The 20,484-nt window shown below is 35.0% G+C and overlaps 1 protein-coding gene and 2 long non-coding RNA genes across 11 annotated transcripts in view; 2 read left to right on the plus strand and 1 right to left on the minus strand.

Moving 5' to 3' along the window:
• The window catches only part of LOC145969294 (uncharacterized), a 229,029-nt gene that overhangs the window by 152,075 nt on the left and 56,470 nt on the right, over positions 1-20,484 (plus strand). The gene's annotated exons all lie outside the window — the stretch shown is intronic.
• LOC145969289 (lachesin) overlaps positions 1-20,484 on the minus strand; it is a 218,899-nt gene that overhangs the window by 118,222 nt on the left and 80,193 nt on the right. For all 4 annotated transcript variants that reach the window (XM_083095303.1, XM_083095302.1, XM_083095301.1 and 1 more), the window contains one exon: positions 684-793. Coding sequence is in view for 2 of the 4 variants with exons in the window: in XM_083095301.1 (XP_082951427.1) it covers positions 684-793 (110 nt within the window). In the remaining 2 variants the exon portion in view is untranslated. The remainder of the gene's footprint in view (positions 1-683; positions 794-20,484) is intronic.
• LOC145969293 (uncharacterized) overlaps positions 1-20,484 on the plus strand; it is a 73,216-nt gene that overhangs the window by 32,291 nt on the left and 20,441 nt on the right. The window contains exon 2 of the long non-coding RNA XR_014438012.1: positions 2,473-2,545. This is a non-coding gene — a long non-coding RNA (uncharacterized LOC145969293). The remainder of the gene's footprint in view (positions 1-2,472; positions 2,546-20,484) is intronic.

Raw genomic sequence — 20,484 nt, forward strand, 5'->3', positions numbered from 1 at the left:
GTTGCTTGTAGCAAGAAAATATATTAAATATGATGCGCGATATATGTCTACGGTGCCATTAATTTATTCCGTGTACGATAACAGCTGAGTGAGATGAGTGCGCCAGATGAGAAAATTATTCAAGATCCTACGAAGATACGTATTCCTCTTCGCCCTCGATTTTTCTCTAGCATCCCACGCTTCGAATTTAATGAGATCCCTTATTGATGAATGACATTTATCAAAGTATTTCGGTATCATCCGACCACGATGATTTAACGATGTCACGCGCTCATAACTTTCTGCTTAGCCTTCGAGCAAAAATTGAGTTTAGAAGATTAAAATGACGGAAAGTGAAAGAGAGAGGAAATACATTGATCTTACAAATTTTAATTAAAAGTCGACTGAACTATTAATGTTTAATATTTATCCGAAAAGTCTGTAATACAAAGCTTGTTTTAATAAAGATAATTAAATTTTTTTGATCTTCGATATATATATTATATTAATATAAGCTGTTATATAAGTAGATATTATTGATTCATTAATTCTTTTTAATTATACTCAATAAACTATTCTCGACTCCATTAATGTATCACAATTCATAAATATAATTAAATCGATAAAAGTAAAACGAATAAATTTCGCGAACATGAATGAATTGGAAGAAAACGAACAACTATAACTTCATATTTTCTACATACCTTAAACGATCCGAGATCTTTCACACTGCACGCCAGTTTGACATTTCGTCCCGCCGGTACCGTAATATTTCCTATTTCGTCGACGAATTGAGGATCAGGGATGGTGGAAACTGAAAAAAAAAATAATATAATTAGTATATAAAATGTATGTGTATGTACACGTATCTCGACACACATGTAAAATATAATTTCATGGTAATATCTGTAAAGTATACCATATTATAATAAAACCGCGATAAAATTTCTAGGCTAACATACATGTAATAATTAACTAATAACCTTGTATATGCACATTTAATTACGCTCGTGGACTGATAAGGAATCAAAATCATGTGTAAATTCCCGCGTTAATTACATTCTACATCCGGCATCGCTCCGACAGTATTACAACATATTATTTGCACACCATTATATCTCATTGTCACGTCGTATTTTAATTAAATTTTAATAAACAATCGGATCGCGCGAGACTACACTCGTATATGTATACAACAACGGGGCGAGAAAATCTTGCGCCAAATTCGCTTGACGAATATGAGACAGTTTCGGGATCTGTCAGACATTGGCGCCGAAAGATGAAGGGGGATGGCGGAACTCGATCGACAAAATCCGATACAAAGTTCGACAGCGGAATTTTTTGAAATCACAACGTCAGTGAGTTTGCACGAGTACGCCAAGGGGTTGGGGAGGGGGAAAAAGAGAGCGTACCGTACGTGCATCCCCCTAACCCTTCCACCCTCTCAAGCTCCCTTTCCTTGCTTACCACCGAAAGGAGGATCGATCGATCTAGGGGCGGTGGTACGCGTGGCTGCGTGGATGTGCTTTGAGTTATAGAAGCTCACCAGTCGGCGTGACAGCTTAGTTATTGAATACAAAATGCAATTTTTCAAGTCTCTACATTCCGACCACCGTCGTCGTCTCGATGGCGGGTAAAGGAGAATAGACAGTCCTTGGCGTGCGGGGGAGGGGGAGGGGCATGTGTGCGATCGAATCTACGAGAAGATTTCGAGATGCTTATGGAGATCGAGCTCTCCTTCCATCTGTCCGCCCGCGATCGCATCTCTTCGTCGCGCGTAACGTTATTTCATGCGTGAGGTTCGCATTTGCGGCGAAGGTGTCGCGCGCAGGACACGATACGAGCTCGCATAATGGGCTGGGTGTGTCGCGAAAACGAATTTATACACGCGATACATCGCTCTTTGTTGCTGCGCCGCTACTTTCTATAGTATCAAATTAGATTGCGACAGTAACCTCGGTGTGCGTGTGAAACGCGCGCGTACGTGGTCGTACATCTTGTCGAAATATTTTACGAAAATTCGTTTTATCGTCGTAATCTCTCGCGCAAGTTTCGCGGACTGCAACAACACGACATATTGGCTTGGAAAATGTTCATCGTCCTCTGTGAAAGGATTTAATTTTTATTAAAATACCCCACAATTTCAAACGTTATCGTGGATTTCAAGAGGAAAAATCGATAACGTATTCTTTGAGTTATCTCTCTCTTTTTTTTCATCATAATGGTGCTATTGTAAATTTCAGATTCGATTTCAGATCCGAATGACGCATATCTTGTACTCGAATAAGAAATAGAGAGAGAGAGAGAGAGAGAGAGAGAGAGAGAGAGAGAGAAAAAAGAAATCTATTTCATTTATAGAAAAAAAGAAAGAGAGAGAGAGGAGAAATCCGAGCTTATTAAATTAGATTCTGCAATTCTGCAATTATAGTAATATTTATTCTGTCTTTTCTTGAGTTATTAAACGTTTCTTTTTACAAGTATATATTTTTTTAGACGGAGCAGATTCAAGAGCGCTCGCGCGTGCGGCCGACAACCATATGTTATGCACGTGGGATGGTTTTTAAAGGTAAATCGAAGCGACTCTCGCTTGCCAAGTAACCAAAAGGGGTGTACATCACTAGAAAATTCTCTTTGGGCTGCTGCCATCGACTTCACTATTTAGGGGGCCAAAGCAGCCCGGTAGTCGCGTGTGCAACAACATGCGTGTATGTGGTCGGACGTGTTTCGGTTGTACAGAGAGACTGCATTTCGAACTCGCATTCCAAATTTTCCCTACATCGTTCGCAATTGCGTCGCATGAAATGGCCCGTCCGAGCCGGATCCTCGAAATCAAAAATCTTCTTTGTCATGAAATTTTCATTCAGGCGTGCTTTTAATAATTACATATCAGAATCAGCGATATGTACGACTTTTCTAAAAATAGTAAATTTAATAACGCACGATATAAAGCTTATTATAATGTATAAATAATTATTTATAGAATAATTATTTATAGAAATAGATTTTTAATTAAAAAATAAATTATGATTAAAATTAATTATGATTAAATTATGATTAAAATTAAAAAATAAATTATTGACAGCATTTTATTGAAAACAATCATTTAAATAATGTTTAATACTTTCAGATCAAAATTATCTCAAATTTAATTTCTTTGAAAATTAAAAATAGAAATATATAGCAAATGTTTATCTTATAAAATCAATAATTAATAACTTTAGAAAAATTTACAAGAATTTTTACTTGAAATAATATCTAAAGTCTTTGTAAACTTGCATCACATCTAAATGATCATTTCAAATTTTTTTAAAAATTTTATTTCATATATATATACAGTAAAAAAGATAATTAGACAAGTGACAAGACAATTAATACATATAAGAAAGACATTTTAGGAATCCTTTCGAATTGTTTCCGCATCTACTCTACCAATAAGGCCTCGTTTGTTCAAAGTCTTGTCAATTGTCGAACTTCTATTAATTATGCAGAGGAAGTAGCCTGACGAGAGATACTTCCGTTACGCGATAATTGATACGGCATCAGTAAAATGAAGCTGCATCGCGATAATGAGTCCGACGAGTGACGTAGCCGCGAGCGAACCGCGTTGCGAAAGAAAGACTATTCCTCGCGCCTCTGAAAAGCGGAAATGACGGAAATGGATAAGAGACTAGGGAAGATCGGCGCAACTTTCGCCGTATTATTTGTAGAAACTTTAACCTGGCCATGTAATTGGGACGGACTCTCTCGCTTGACGAGAATCGAGCGAGAAGCTAAAGGCGAATAACTTACAGAGCCGTACAGAAGCGTGCTTATACGAGCGTTACATACACACGCGCACACGCGCGGACGTTGTCGGGGTGGTTTTCATGTGACGCGGAGGTGATTAAAGAGCGGGAGATCTCTTCATTATGCAGGTCGAGTGCCCGCGCGAATTTTAATTAATATCTGCGACAAGTCTCCGGTCACGTGTCGCGTGTCAGCATTGCCAAGCCGCGCAACGATTCTAACATAAGATATTCGATGTGATAATCGCTTTGATTCGTTAATTAGTAATTTTTAGGTACAACATAAAAATCTCTTTGATGTTTCTTATCGTTTCTTATCATCGATGAGTAAAATTTATTAAATAAGAAATTTATAAAAATTTTTGCACATGAGAAAATTGTAAGAAAATAAATAATATAAAGAAATAAAGAAAATAAAAGAAATAAAGAAAATAAAAAATTTATATAAAAAATTCGCACATATAAAAATTTCTGCACATGAGAAAATTGTAAGAAAATAAATAATATAAAGAAATAAAGAAAATAAAAAATTTATAAAAAAAATTCATCCTATTTATTATAAATTTATAAATCTATTACAAATTCTTTTATATAATGTTTACAATATGTAAATATATGGATATGTGTGAAAAATACAATAAAGATTATTTTGTAGTAACAATCTAAATTGTACTCCAAATGAAGCGTAATATTTGTATGATACAATATTAACGATAAGCAATCGATAATGTAAATTCGAATAAATTTCTGCGATGAAAATCGATTTCATTTTCTGTAGAAAATGAAAGAGATCAGCAACTTTATGAAGTATAAAGCGATGTACTCTATGCTATTCTCATCCGATTATCTTCGTCGAAAAAAATAGTTACTAAAAAGGATACATAATAAAGTGTCTGCTTTAAAATATTGCGGAAATAAACAATATCCTTTTTCTTTTTTTAATCGAAATTAAATTAGTTGAAATTAGATAATGGAATCAAAATTGTAGCAAACAGAATCAGCCAATTTCTCTTAAGAGATATATATGTATATATGTTAGTAAAAGTAGGAAAGAAGAAAGGAGATCTTAAGGTTTTTGTATTCGCGACATCGCGAGAAATTGCTGACTGGCCAACCTAGTCTCATCAGACACTGATTTATTATTTCTGAAAGGAATAATGGAATTCCAGCAGAATTATAACTCTTATCTTACAACATGGACTAAAAGTCTGCGTTCCTTTAGAGTAAAGAAGAGAAGGAGAAAGGGAGAGAGAAAGAAGGAAAGAGTTGAGGGAGTTTAAATAAGAACGAGTAACTTACGTGACTAAACTTTTACAGAATGTGTGAAGCAATTTAACGCGTTTTCATCTACAAATTAAATTTCTCTTACACGCGATATCGAAAATAAACTCATGTCAAGAGAATAATTCTTAGGAAAATCATCGTCTCGCACATTGTGGTAAAGAACAATCCAGATAATATCGAAGAATTCACTTAAATACAGATAATGTGTCGAGTAAATCTCAAAGACCGTACTTGTCTCGAGGATGTCTCATGGTGACTTGTATAAGAGGGGGACCGGTGAAAAGTCTGCCTTATACTACCGCAACAACGCGTCGTGCGATGCTCCGAGCACTGGGGAGCTCGTGAAGAAGAGTGCCAGGAGCAACAGTTTATGTCAATTTTCCACTTCATGTAGTGCCGCGCACTCTTCGCGAAAAAGCAAGCGAAGGCATGGCTTGCCGAGCATACTGTCGTAGAAATATCGCTGTTATAAACGCGAAAGGCGATACGTAATTTAATATTGGGCGAGACAGGAAGAAAAGGGGGGAAAGGGTCTGGAGGGATGATTTTTGCGCGATCGTGTTGACGTCGTACGCGGACAACTTCGTTTACTATCCCAATTCTACCTGTTTGCACGCACTTCATAATTGCATTCTCGATGTACAATCGTGTACAGATTACTTTTCTGTCGATTTGGCGAGAAAAAATTATTTTACTTATGAATACCATTGGTAACCGATGGTCATTTGTATCAATCTTTTATGTGGGCTATAAAAATTATTTTAATACTTGTGAAAAATGTAAATCTTAAGGATAAAATTTTTTGAAACATTACAATATTTAATACAGATGCGCACAAATTTAATCACGAATTGTAATATAAATATTGTGTCTTCATCATGATAAAAAAATCATAAAATCGAATGTCTTGGAACTCGATTTAGCTCTAGATAATAAAAACTAAATTTAAATAAAGAAAAGAAATGGGGCGATTATTTTTTTTGTTTCAATAGTCTCGAAGTTGCATCGCGCTTGAAATCGATGAATTTTAAACGCATTAAATTTTAAGGGTGATTGGAAGAAAAATTCATTTTGTCAAGACGATCGGGAACATCGTGTGTTGAAGACACGCAAGGTAAGTGTCCCGCAAATGAAATCGCGAAAATCGCAGTCTCTCCGCGCGGAAAGTTAGCGTGCGACATCGGGAATCGAATTGTTTTCGGATTTTCATTAAATCGAGATCACAATCGTCCCCCGATTCCGGGAACACGACGCCGTAAGAAATCGCCGCGAAGAGTTGTACGGGTCTGAACGTTCATCAGAAATGCATGGGGTTCCCGCGGCCGATCCCGCAACCAGAAAAAGGACTGTTTCCTTCTTGCGGGAGGACCTCTACGTGGGGCTGTAAAGTCCGAACGAAATCCGAGATAAGACGACGGTCGAGCTCGCACACATGTGCACAAGCCACACGGGAACATTTTCCCTCGCTCTCTCTCTCTTTATCTCTCCCTTTACTACGCACATCGACCGTTCGTATACAATTTATACACATATCACCGTCCGCAGACATTCCCGTTGGAACGGAGTTTATCTTGATTCTACCGGAGTATTTCCTGTCGATGTGCGTTTCACCCGCCGCTTTTCCCTCTTTTCTCTTTTTTTCCCCTTCTTCTCTCTCTCTCTCTCTCTCTCTTTCCATCCTTCCGTTCCTTTTTCGGCTCGACTCGAGAAAAACCACGCCTGTGGAATGCACTCTCGGCGTGCGAATTGCGCACGTGCGAGACGAAGATTTTCACGGGTAAGATTTTTCAATGCTAATGTCACCTTAACATCCGTCAGAGACGACTCTGTCAATAATCTGCCGAGTGGCTTTTTTCGCTTAGGTAATAGTTTTCTTTATTAGAAATATTTCTGGGCAGATTGCGAAGAACTACTTTCCGTGCAAAGCGACGATAGGGGCTGTAAACGGCGAACCAATTATTTGAATTTATCTGAAAATATTTTTATACAAGATGTAAGTAAATATCGAATATTCCAACTGAATTTTAATTATGAAATGAAATTCGCAAAAATACCGTGATGCGGTTCAATTGAAACAGAAACTTTGGACGGCGGGTTTTAACGGTGCACACATCGGCGGAGATGCCTCTGACAAATGACAGTAGTCTGTCTATCCCGGGACCAATGAGTCGTCCTTATCAGCCGCCTTACGGGCAACGCAGCCTCTCGATTTTTCCTTCGGAAAAGCGAAAAAAGCCGACGGCACACCTATCTATCGATATCACTTCTTTGCCATGGTGGTAGACTGATGATGGAAAAACAAGAGCGAGGGCGAGATAAACCTTTCTTTCGCGCCGACATCATTAGCTGCGAAGATTAAGTGGCCTTAATAGAGAAATATCTTAGATTAGTGGCGCTAGACGATATGACCGCGCGATCACAATTATCGGATGTGCCGTGGAAAAAAAAATTTCACTGACGTTACCTCCTATTAATGCGGATTATCTTCCGTTCCCGCGATCGCATTGATCAATGTAAAAACGTGAGGAAAGGACAAATGTTACCCGTTTTTTATCGCGCCCTGTTTTTTTATCGCGCCACAAATGCCGCCCGTTTCGTTCCATGTGTGTTTTTTCCCATTCCTTTTTACCTTTTTCCTCGGTTTACAGTGAAAATTATGAGAAAATCGCGAGATAGAGATGAATCTGGTTGTTTCTTTTGCTTCCTCCATACACAATGTTACAATGCAGAATCGAGCGCATTAAGTGGAGTATCTCAGTTTATGGACAGACTCTTCTCTCATCAAAAATATCGTAATTTTCACGTATATAAATTATTATGTAAATAAATCAAATGCTTCTTTCCGGGTTGCATGATAAAAAATTTACTTTTGAAAATTGAATAACTAAATTTTTTGCTTTATTATGTGCAGCTCGAAAAAAAGTATTTAATTAATTTAAATAATAATTTACATATGTCAAAAAAAATAATAATGTTGGAAAACATTTCTTCAAAAGAAGGTAAAATCATACAGTGACTCACGAAATTAAAAAACATTTTTTTTGACATGTGTAAATTATTATTTAAATTAGTTAAATACTTTTTTTCGAGTTGCATATAATAAAGCAAAAAATTCGGTTATTCAATTTTCAAAGCGAGAAAAAAAAAACATACAGCCTCACGACATTAAAAAAATAAAATTCAAATATTTATCTTTTTATTAACTATTTTTCAATTTAAACAAATTTCCTTTTCAAGAAAAAACCTTTTCAAAAATGTATATAATAATTAAAATATATATAAATTACACTTATTTATAAAAGCTTATTTATAAAAATATTTATAAAAACTTATTTATAAAAATATTCCTTTTGTATAAATGCTACAAATTGTGATTTAAAAGAGAGCAACACACTTATAAAGAAATAATTAATCGAGTAGTTTACCGATCGTTACGTGACTTATTCATGTGTTTCGAAAACATTCCAAGCTGCCCGATGGAGGATTCGCCTCTATCTCTTCGGGAATCACAGAGTGTTTCTCCGCATTAAACCGAACTGTTATATTTGAACCGCGTTTCCAGTCTAACCTTCCCCTCTTTCCCTCCTCGAGCCCCGTTTATTTCCCTCTTTTCCGCCGTTCTTTTTTTTTTCTTTTCGAGGTCTCTCAGACTTGCTCTTATTCTCTACCTTATCGGCTCAGATCTCATAAATTTCTCGGAAAACGCGATTAAGCGGCCCCCAGGCTTTCTCCCATCCCCCTCGCTCGGATACCATCTACCTCTACTCTTTACTCCGATCCCGAAGCCCCTCCGCGACCCTTCCAATCTAAGTATTCAAATGAGAGAACCAACTTGCACCCCTTGCGTCGTACGCCGTATAGCTTTTTACAATCGCGAGGTCCTACCCCGCATGCTCGTTACATTTCCTCTACGAGAGGAAGAGGCGCGGGACGAGGCGCGGCGCGATGGTCGGTGGACCCGGCTCGGAAACTTGCAAACGACGGAAAAGCAGCGGCGCACGTACGTATTATTCGCGTGTAAAAACGAGGAAAAACGAGAATCGTTGCGGTATCGCCAAGAATTTTTCTTATAAAGAGTCCACGCTGAAAAATTCCCACGTTCTTGCGCGCGGAGAAAAAACGTGGAAAGTCAGAGAATTTTTTATCTTAAAGTAATGCAAGAGAACGAAAAGAAGTTATAAAGATCGAGTCCAGCCGACGAGACGCGCGAGGAAATACCGTTATAATGAAACTTTGTAAAAAAAAAAAAAAAAAAAGAATAGGGAGAGGAGATCTCTATATTATTATTTTGTTTTCCGTAATATTCGTGCAACATTCAAAGAGAGATGAGATCTCTGCGCTAAACTTTCTTACCCTACGACGCGCAGAAATAGTTAAAACGTCCGATTTGGGAAAAAGATACCGCACTTGTTTTGCCAGTGATAGAATCTGCGACTTCGCCGTCCTCCGAGAAGTCTGGCAGTCGAATGGAGAAAGACGGAGATCTTATCTAAATGAACTGCCGGCGTCGTAACTTCGTACATACTCCGGTTAAACGGTCGCGGAACGACGTGGAAATGTTCCGTTTTCCCGGAGAAAAGTATAATTGGACCCGGATGTAAAATGAGAAAGTCGGACTCTGCATCGTTCCCGAAAACGAGATCTGATAATTCCTCGAGATATTAGGATGTACACTTATACGCCATTAGGGAAATGCCGGTAGACGAGGCGAATAAACGTACGTACAAACAGTTTCTTAAAACGAGGATAGTCGTTGAGATTAGGTCGTTCGAGGATATCGGGACATTTTGTAAAGAGAAGCGCGTCGTTTCGGTGCGCTAAACTTCCAGCCCCTTGAAAGCAACGCCGCGCGGTAAAATAATATTCTTTCATACATCAATCTGCAGTAAAGTAAATCCTCTCGAGACCCACCCCCTCAAGTATCGTGTGACGGATATTCAGCGCTCCCGCGAAGAGAGTGAGGTAAGACGCCCGGAGTGAGAATATCGGATTTACGTACACTATGCAACTCGCCTTTTATCTGCCGTCTCTACGTCGTAAAGACTCCCTTTCCGACGTCTCCAAACGCGATTTTCACCTTTTGTTTCGCGACGCGATGACGGACTTCGGAATCTAATGCCTCGCACATTGCAGATACAGTCGATGTTTTAACGTTCTCCAAAGATTACATTGTAAAATACTAAAATTCTCCGGTATTAAATGTTTTACTGCAGTAAAAAAATGCGATGCGTACGTCTGATACCTGAAATTTTATAGAATTTTCACTTGACAGTACAAGAAATTTGATATAAAATTCAGACGAGGATAGCCATATTAATATACATATTTTGATAAACGTTTGACATTTTATCGGGAGCGCTGGTACGTACATTTCAAATGCACAAAGTATTGAAAATAATTATTTATATAAATAGTGTTTCGTTTAAATAAAGTTATAAATTATTTGAAAATTTATTTTTTCCCTGTGAAAATGAGAGAAAGATACAGGAAATATTTATTTTCAAAACGCGTGATTGAAAAATTAACTAAAATAATAGTTTTAAAAAAATTATCGCAAAAATGTTCCTTTAAATAACATTTTCAAACTTATATTGATAATTTCAAACATTTTACTTATTGTATTACTTCAGATATCATTTAATGGGAAAAATAAATAGAAAAGTAACTCTCTGAACAAATAAAAATATATTTTAAAATTAACCATCGTTTATTTAATATAATGCGATTTGCAAATATAATTGATTTGACAAATGATTGACAAATATAACTATGATTTAATTATAAATCTGAACAAAAATGCAAGAAATGTAAAAAGTAAGAGAAAAATAAATGAAACAAAATATTTTCGCGTGAAAATTCAAATATTTTACTGTCCATACGCGATGAGAAAAATATTTTTTCCAATGGATTATTTACTTAAAATTTCTGAAAAGAACTATATAAAATATTTCTTTCTGATTTGTAAAATCAATTAAATATTTCAAATAGAAAAGTTCGATTAATTAAATATATAAATGAATTTTTTATATTTCATATTAATCATTTGTATGCAATTTAGTAATAGAAATAGAAATAGAGTTCATGTATATAATAGAAATGTATGTAACAGAAATAAATTCAGGTATATATTTTTACTTAAACATGCATTTGAATTTTTGCGTGCTCCGGATATATATATAATACAAGTATTTATACAAATTTATATAATCGACTATGCAAACGGATCCGTGTTAAAAATTTATCTCTTTTTAACTATTCGTAGCATCCATTTTCCGATTTCCTATAAATAATGCTTGTGATATAAACGTAACATGGTATATATAAAACCGGAAACTACAGTGATATAATGGTACTACATCACATATAGTAGTATCATGTCCAATGGATCACTCATTCCAGCAATTATACGATCTTAATTTAGCGCGCATCTTTAGAACCTCGAAAGATTATTATTATACCTTGCAATATATATAGTCGACACTCTTCGACATGTCTCATGAAACTTTGCACGTTTCCACGGAAAGTCGTTAAAGCGTAATAGGCGTAATGTTCCTTAAACGCGCTTTTTGAATCGGTAAACTGGTAACGAAGCCATTGATCGAACATTGATACATACGCGAGGACAACGCGTTTTCCTTCCGTTTCCGCATAGGAAGAAAGATCATCGGCGTAACTGCCTGCTGAGAATTTTACGACTACGTGCACGATTTTTATGGCACACGTTGATTTATATGGCAGATCCCTGAAAAGGTAGAAATCCACAAAACCGACATGCTACAAAATTTATCAGAGCCTCGGATTTTCATACATTATTGACAGTATATCATCGTACTCCACTCTTTGAAAAATTGAATGCAATATATGTATTTATTCATACCATTTTTATTACATCTAGAATATAGAGATCTCGCTTAAACAAGTAATAATTAAATAATAATAAACTTTAGAAGAGAAAAAGTAGTAGAGAACTGGCGAATGAATTATACAAGATACATAAATCACGAAAACGCTTATGTTTATATATGTAACTGTTATGTGTTGTGTTATATACATGTTATATATGTAAATACTCTTTCATAAGTAAGCAATTTTACTTTTTTATTCACAATTAGGTCATTACCAAGACATATTTCCTTTACGTCGACCATAATAAAATCGTCAAAATTGTATCGAGTAAGGGCGAAAAATGTAAAACTCCTCGAAATCGAAAATTGCGCTCGAAAAGCGGAAGCAGCGAAACGGAATCTCCGTACGGAGGGAGGTTGAGCCCTCGGCGTGTTTTCTGGTCACATATTTGTAAAGTACCCGGCAGCCAGAGCTGCTCTATTCATTTCTGTCCGTACGACGGACGTCCCGGATCCCGCTTGCATGCCGTTCGCATAAATTCCGACTACGCAGCATATGAAAGAAAAAAGATTTCCGCCTGCGGCACGCATAGTGGATGATGATAGGATCCTGTTGGTAGAGACAAAAGTATATAGTCGAGACGGGAGGGATGTACCACGGGAGAGAGGCGGGTGAATCCAAGGTGAATCGGTCTTGGGGGTTACACCCGAGGAAATAAATGTTACTTATTCATTGTTAACTTCAAACATGTTCGAGCCAGGCCAAGGTAAATTCCCTGAATAATGACATTCAGAATTCGTGATTATATATATATATATATATATATATATAATAATGAGTAACAATTCCTCCAAACGAACAAAGAAAGCCCTTAATATTTAGAATTTTTCTTTTTACACCTAAGAAAATGTATTTTATATATGCATGCGCATATGTACACAGAAAAAAATAAAATGTTAATTATAACATTTTTCACATGTCCCAGAAAGTCCACTCTAAATTTTAGTCAAAATAACTCATTCGTCGTATGTTAATATATGATTATTGACAAAATGTTAAATAATTGACACAATACTTTACATTTATTTTTGTTATCGTGACTTTAAGTGTAATGTAAAAATAACATACAAATTAATTAAAAATTACATGAAAAAATAGTTACAATAACTCGTAAGAAATGTTGAGGACATTAACATATAATAGTAATTATTTTAACTTAAATTACTTGTAATAGAAACATTTGATTTTAGTAAATTTGATTATTTTTGTGTGTCAAAGTTCAAGATTATTTGAAGATTTATTTTAACTTTTCTTAGAATGTTAAACTGACTTTAGGACATGTTGATTGTTTAAAATGATTATGTTAAAAATACTCAAAATAATATTCCATTTCTAAGAGACATATAAAGTATTAAGTTATAAAGTTGACGTAAATATAACACATGAAAACGTTCTAAAAATAACATAGGTTGTATGTTAATTTTACATTGAAGTACTAATAAAAACGTGGTAATACAAGAAAATTTTAACATATGGACGGCCAATTTTTTACTGTGATATATGTCTATATATATTCTATCTCTTCGTTTAATTTTAATATGATAGATCTATAATTATGCTTCCATTACTTTGTAAAAAAGTTGTTTGTTCAACATTGTTTAAAAAACTTTCTACATATATCATTGTTTTCCTTCCTGAAATAGTATACTTAAAAACTTGTATATATTCAATTCGCGATCATGAATTCTTCTTCTGTTTGCTGCATCCTTTCACTAGATCAAATTTAAGTTCTGAGCAACACTTATCCTGGGGAGCGGAGGCGCAACGTGAGGCGAATCCTCATATACAGAAATACGCGAAATACACAGTAGAGAGGAATACTCACGAGTTGGGTCAATTCTACAAGGTACAGAAGAGAAGATTTTCTTATTCCGCTGATATCCTCGCGTGTCAGATGCGATGTCGGATCTTTTTAATCTTAAATATCGAGAACACTATCGCTATTTCTCTCTTTCGCACCGCGGGATAACGATGATCTAGGATTCGAATACACTTCCGAAACCACTTTGACCGTCAAAATTTAATTTTCATGAACATCCTGACGCTTTGAAGGCTCGTAACCGACCTGAATTTACGAATCGACTTGCTCCACATGTCTAAAAGTGTATATAAAAGAACTGATATGCTCTCGCTTTGTTCTGTGACATTTAAGTCGTAATAAAAAATCGATAAATGGGAAGAAGTTGAGATGAAACTTCGAGATTAAAAATAAAAACTTGGGAAATAAAATACACAAGATCAAAATAAAGACTAACTAGATCATTATATTAATTCAATAAGCATCTTTATAAAGCTTATTAGTAGATAAGCGCATATACATGTTAATACAAATGGATCGAATAAATATGTAATTAGTCGAATCATACGATTGTACGGGATTACACGCGGCGAAACGTTAAAAATAAAGTGGCCGACGAACGCGGCGCGTGAACAGAGCAAAATACGAAATAAAACGTTTCCGAACGAATGGAATATCGCGCGACAATTTTCAACGATTATTCGAAATTGTATCTAGACGAGTGTGATACAAATATTCCATGAAAATGACGCGCCATGTTTTTCCTCTCGTTTTGCCGCCACCTCCGCCTCCGCCAACGAAGTTTGCGCTGCACATTTTTTTCCCCGCTTCTCCTGCGAGAGTTCACTTCCGTCCATCTATCCATCCAATATCATTCAATTGCGGAAAATGCCGAACACGTGGCTGACCGCATACATCGTCGCTACAAACGCGAGCCAAATTACGAAAATTCGAAAAGCAATACAACACTTCGGGGGCTGTGATACGCGCTATTATTTCAGGCGTAAAGAGAGCGGAATGATCGGGATAGCGTCCATCACGATAGATTTGATAGACAAAGATGGAACATGTTTAATGATAGCGACTGATCGCCGAGCGATAATCTAATCGTTACCGTGTCGACTATTACATAAAATGACAGTTTCCATGATTAATTGCACGCTATGCAGTGCTATATTCACTTGATGTCGCGTAACTGGATCGTAACGCACTTTATATCGAAATGTTCCGAAGATTAATGAAAAATTACATATCTACATCTGTACATATTATATATGCGTATAAATATATGTGCCGTTCGTTTATCTAATTCACAATAAAAAATAAAATGTTCATTATAACATTTTTCACATGTCCCAGAAAGTCCACTCTAAATTTTAAGAAAAATAACTCATTCGTCGTATGTTATTTATTGACAAACTAAAAATGTTAAATAATTGACACAATACTTTACATTTATTTTTGTTATCGTGACTTTAAGTGTAATGTAAAAGTAACATACAAATTAATTAAAAATTACATGAAAAAATAGCTACAATAACTCGTAAGAAATGTTGAGGATATTAACATATAATGGTAATTATTTGGTAACTTAAATTACTTGTAATAGAAACATTTGATTTTAGTAAATTTGATTATTTTTGTATGTCAAAGTTCAAGATTATTTCAAGATTCACTTTAACTTTTCTTAGAATGTTAAACTGACTTTGAGACATGTTGATTGTTTAAAATAATTATGTTAAAAATAATCAAAATAATATTTCATTTCTAAAAGACGTATACAAAGTGTTAAGTTATGAAGTTGACATAAATGTAACACATGAAAACGTTATAAAAATAATAACATACAGGTTGTATGTTAATTTTACATCGAAGTACTAATTAAAACGTGGCGACACAAGAAAATTTTAATATGTGGACGCACAATTTTTTACTGTGTTCATATTCAGAGGACGCTACGTTAAAAGCGCGCGTTTATGATATATACTTTTCTTTTATTTTTTATTTTATTCAAACGATTAGATTGTTCCACGGTGGTCTATGGTGGATAAAAAAGAACGTTATATATTATATCGATATCGAAAGTATCCGCAGAGAAAGTTCGCAATCTGTTATCACGTACGTCTCGGTAAATCATACGGATCATTCGAGTAAATCCATTTGACCACTCGTCCCTCGTGAGAAAAACGTTAAGATATTTTTCTCGCGAATGTAAACGTCGATAACAGAACAACTGAAGATTGCACTCTTTGCCGTTTATCCGACGATATTATTCGTGTATTATGGGAAATACGTTCGTTTTTAAGAAGACTGATTTTTCCTTCGTCACGAAATTCCGGCCTATGGCGCTCCGCCAAATATAAGTCTGTTATCGATATATTAAATCTAAAAATATCTAATCTGATATCATAAAATGATAAGTTCTATAAAAGGAGGTACTATCTTCAATACAGATTTTACTCGGTAAAATCATATTTTCTTATTTTATGTTGTCATAAAAACCGTTACACGAGAACATATATAAAATTTTTATATATAAAATTTTTTTATTTAATATTTTTATCAAGAGACATGATAGTATCTCGCGTCAAGTCACATCAAGCGACAGCGAAGTAGACCATGCATCATAATTAACGTTTTAATCGTTGTAATAAAGAAAAATTATTATTAATATCCAGATATTGTATGAATAAATAATTAAAATACAAAATAAAATGTAAAAATAAAAATTATTACATTAATTATTAAATCTTTTTCCACTAAGTTTTTTATTTGTAATAGACAGGATTAAATAATTTACTCTCTCTTTCTCTCTCTCTCTCATAATAATTATTCGTCAAATTGTCAATCAATTTGAGATAATATTAGTTGATTGCTAAAATATATATAATACCTGCATTGTATAAAGTCGGAAATAGCTAAAATCGACAAATTTATTATTAAACTTTTAATAGCATGTTTTTAAATGTCACATGAATACATAATCCAATCATTAGATTTAATAAAAATTTGAATAGTTGATTGACGACTTACAAAGAATTAAAATATTAAATTTAAATTTATATGAAAAGAAAATTTTTTTAGTTTTATTCTTTCATAATAATATTATATAAAATTATACAATTTATTATCATCGTTTTTTTTTCAAAGTTTTCGAATCAAGAAAAGTATTTTCAGGCGTGGACAGTTGTCACCTTTTTAATCCTTCTTTGAAAAAGTAATCTTTATTACATCAACAAAGTGAGTGAAATCTAATAAATTAAATAAAAATTAATCATACAATAAATTAACTAATTAAACTAATTGATCGTACAATCAAGATGCTTAATTACGTATACGAATCGTTAAAATCTCGGAAATTGCACGCGAGTCAGTGTTTCTTTCGTGTGGAAAAGAGAAAAATGAAAGTCGGCCACGCATTTTTCCTCTCCTATTTGATTATAAGAAATTACATGTACCTACGTGGACTCTCCCGGGTTTTACAAACAACCGTGACGAGTGGCTCGTGAGTTTGAGTTGTTTGATTATCCAGAACGAATGACGCGAATATGCGCGCCGGGCACGAAATGAGCGCTCCGGAGAAATAACGGCCGGGCGGGAGGCGCGTTATAGTCGCGCGTGGCGATCGGCTACGGCAATTTGCGACAACTAATCTAAATTCAAATTGCCTCGAACAAAACTAATCTGGTGGTCACACGAAGCGCCCGCACTCGCCGCTCCGCCACTCTTCTATGTCCACCACGTCCCGCGCATTCGCCCTTTCGTGCCCGTCATTCGAAACGTGTGCCCCATCGCACACTGATGGACCGCGAGTGACAATCGACCCGGCCAACTTGGTCAAAATCCGCCCGCGTATAGATGCATGCGAGCGCTGATTCAGAAACCGCCAGGCCCAATTGTTTCATACGCGTCCGGGAAATCGTATCGTACATATATGTGGCACATGAAGAGGTCGGATCGGATAATAAACCTAATTACAAAAGCATGAAATGAGAATGATCACACTCGCGCAGGTGTAAAAGGGGTTCCTCCTTTCGAAAATGAGATTTATTATTTCCAAGACAGTTTTTCCATCGTACGTTAATTTCTCATTGTCGTCTTTTTAATAATCTCTAAATACTTACTACCTTTTTAAAAAACGCCACGTACAAAATAGTATTATTTTCAAATAAAAAATGTATAAACTATTGTGAAAAATTATTATATGTGCAAAATACAGTCTTAATTTTCTACAAAAAAATTATATAAAATTGTAGTGCGCCAAGAATAAAAACTTGTGCAGGTTTAAATAGAAATGTTTTAATTTAAAACACTGTTGCGCAAAATAGTTATTTAATTTTCAATAATAATAATATTAAATTATAAAAATAATAATATTAAAAATTTTAAATTTATTTAAAAATTGAAAATTAAAAATAAATATATTAATATATTGCAGGCGTGTCTGAATACGTTAAGTGACAATAGAAATTAATTAACTGTGTTATTCGAAGCAAATTTCACTGGAAAGTAAACTCGAGGAACCAATTAGAATTTCATAATCATATTGACAGAAAAAAATGTACATATATAAAAGAAATTAAATTTTATATGCGTCAACAGTGTTCGTGAAAAATCCGATATATCGGGTAAAATTTTCAGTTAATTATATCTATCAGTGAAGAAATGTAGATTTTGCACCGTTCGCTGAGCAAGATTTTTCCAAGAAGATCGCGCTTAAATCACGACGTGAAAACTCGCCGAGCTGGCTGGTGGAACACATTATAAACGTGCCGTTCCACGGATATTTCGCATATTTCAGGAATTCCACTCAGAAGGGTCCGCGTTTGACGCATGACTCATCGCCTCGCGTAAAGAACATCACTGTATTTTCAGCCATCCACCGAGTGTATCACTCGGTCGATTAAGCTCAATCAAATAAACTGATTCTAGTAGATTGGTACAAAAACGAAAATACACGCCATAAATGTCATACCAGTCTGTTAAAACACTGCAATGAATAATTTCTTTTCAGGCGAAGAATCTCTTTGGATCAAACGTAAATAAAAACGAATCACGAGAGACTAAATCAAAACATATTTTTAAATTGAATATGTTTGATAATAAAATAATATTGTTCGGTTCTCATTCGGTTTTTGAATAAATCAAATGTATCGGTTTCGGTGCAAAGCGAGATTACGTCGATTCTTTTTAAATTCAAAGCTTTTTTTTGGGGGGGAAACACGCGCTTTTTAGTTGAAAAACAACGGTCGTGTCGCGTTGATAACCGAGCTTTCACGTGTTTCAATTTTCCGAGTACCATTGAAACACGCCTCCGAAAATCTCGACGGAGCGAGAATTCCTCGCTGAAAAAACATTTCGACGTCAAGGTATTACGGCTTTAATCGTGGACTAGAGGCGATCGTGTTTTAGGTTTTAGGTCCCGGGCCAAGGAAGGGAAGGAACTTGTAAACCTGAAGAAGCAATATTGGCTCGAGGTGGTGGGAGTCACCGAGCCACAATTCATTACGAAAATCGATTCGCCGGCAATAGTGGCTGATTGGAGGTGGTCACTGGTTTCATCTCCCTTCATTCCTTTCCCTTCTCACCGCTCTTTTTCTCCTCGCTCGTTTTCGTTTCAGCAATCACTCGCGTATCGCACGGTCGTTCTAATTCGCGGCAAACTTGTGTCGCGATCTCGCTTTTTAAAATTATTCGAGAGAAAGCCGGAAATATCCACAGTCCTTAAGCTGTGCAAACTTTCTTCGTCCCCTTTTGTTAATCTTTTGAATTTATTATATCCATTGTCTAACAAGTTATGGAGACTCGAATATGCCTTTACAATTGTGACTAAAAATAATTCATTTTTAATAGGAATCAAATTTGAAACGAAAAGTGGAGGTGAAACATCAATATTTCACATTATATATAAATTTTATAATAAAAACTAAGAGCGAAAGATAAGGACAAATTCTCGTAGCTGTGTTGGAAACTTTGAACAACTTTTATAATTTGCAATGCCTGACGCGTCAGCACCAAAATGCTGTAATAAAATTTTTTTGCTTCACTATACTCGCAACGATAATATGATTCGCGAAACTTGTCGCGGCTTAACTTTACGCGTAGCATCGCGGAAACGCCTACACTTACTTTACGACAAATAGATAGTTACGAATGTGTTTGATGGTTAGACTTTTACGACGATAGGAAATTTTATACTCTCGATTTTCTTGCGCGTAATTCAATAAAAATTATATAGTACATTTATCGTTCTCTATTATCGAAATTTTAGGCTTTTTTCTATATTTATAAAAGAACATCTATTGCAATGTCTATCTCTTTTCTTCTCATTCATATTTTTTTCATTTGAATGTAGCATAATTTTTTAAATATTTTTTAAATAAATTTTGATCATTTCACATTCACTACGAAAAGATCAGCCATCTTCGTGTTAAAGAATTTTCTGACCTTGCGTTTCCAGCTTTTATGATATAACAACGATGAAAGAATAGTATTAACTCTTTGTCCAAGCTCACTGCTTTGGCTTTGAAAAAAGCTTCAGGATTCTAGAGTTCTTCTTGGACTTTTATTGGACTCTTTTATAATTTAATTAATTTCTATTCTCATTATAATAGAGAAAAATGAATATAATTAATGGACCACATAAAAATACAATACTTTTCAAATATAAATATAATAAATATGAAATTCTTATATTTTTAATGTTGTAAATATTTGCAAGTACTAGCAACA

Source organism: Camponotus vicinus, unplaced genomic scaffold (assembly GCF_025532165.1).
Source record: "Camponotus vicinus isolate PSW18456_S1 unplaced genomic scaffold, iyCamVici1.0 SCAF_3, whole genome shotgun sequence".
NCBI classification, from domain to species: Eukaryota; Metazoa; Arthropoda; class Insecta; order Hymenoptera; family Formicidae; genus Camponotus; species Camponotus vicinus.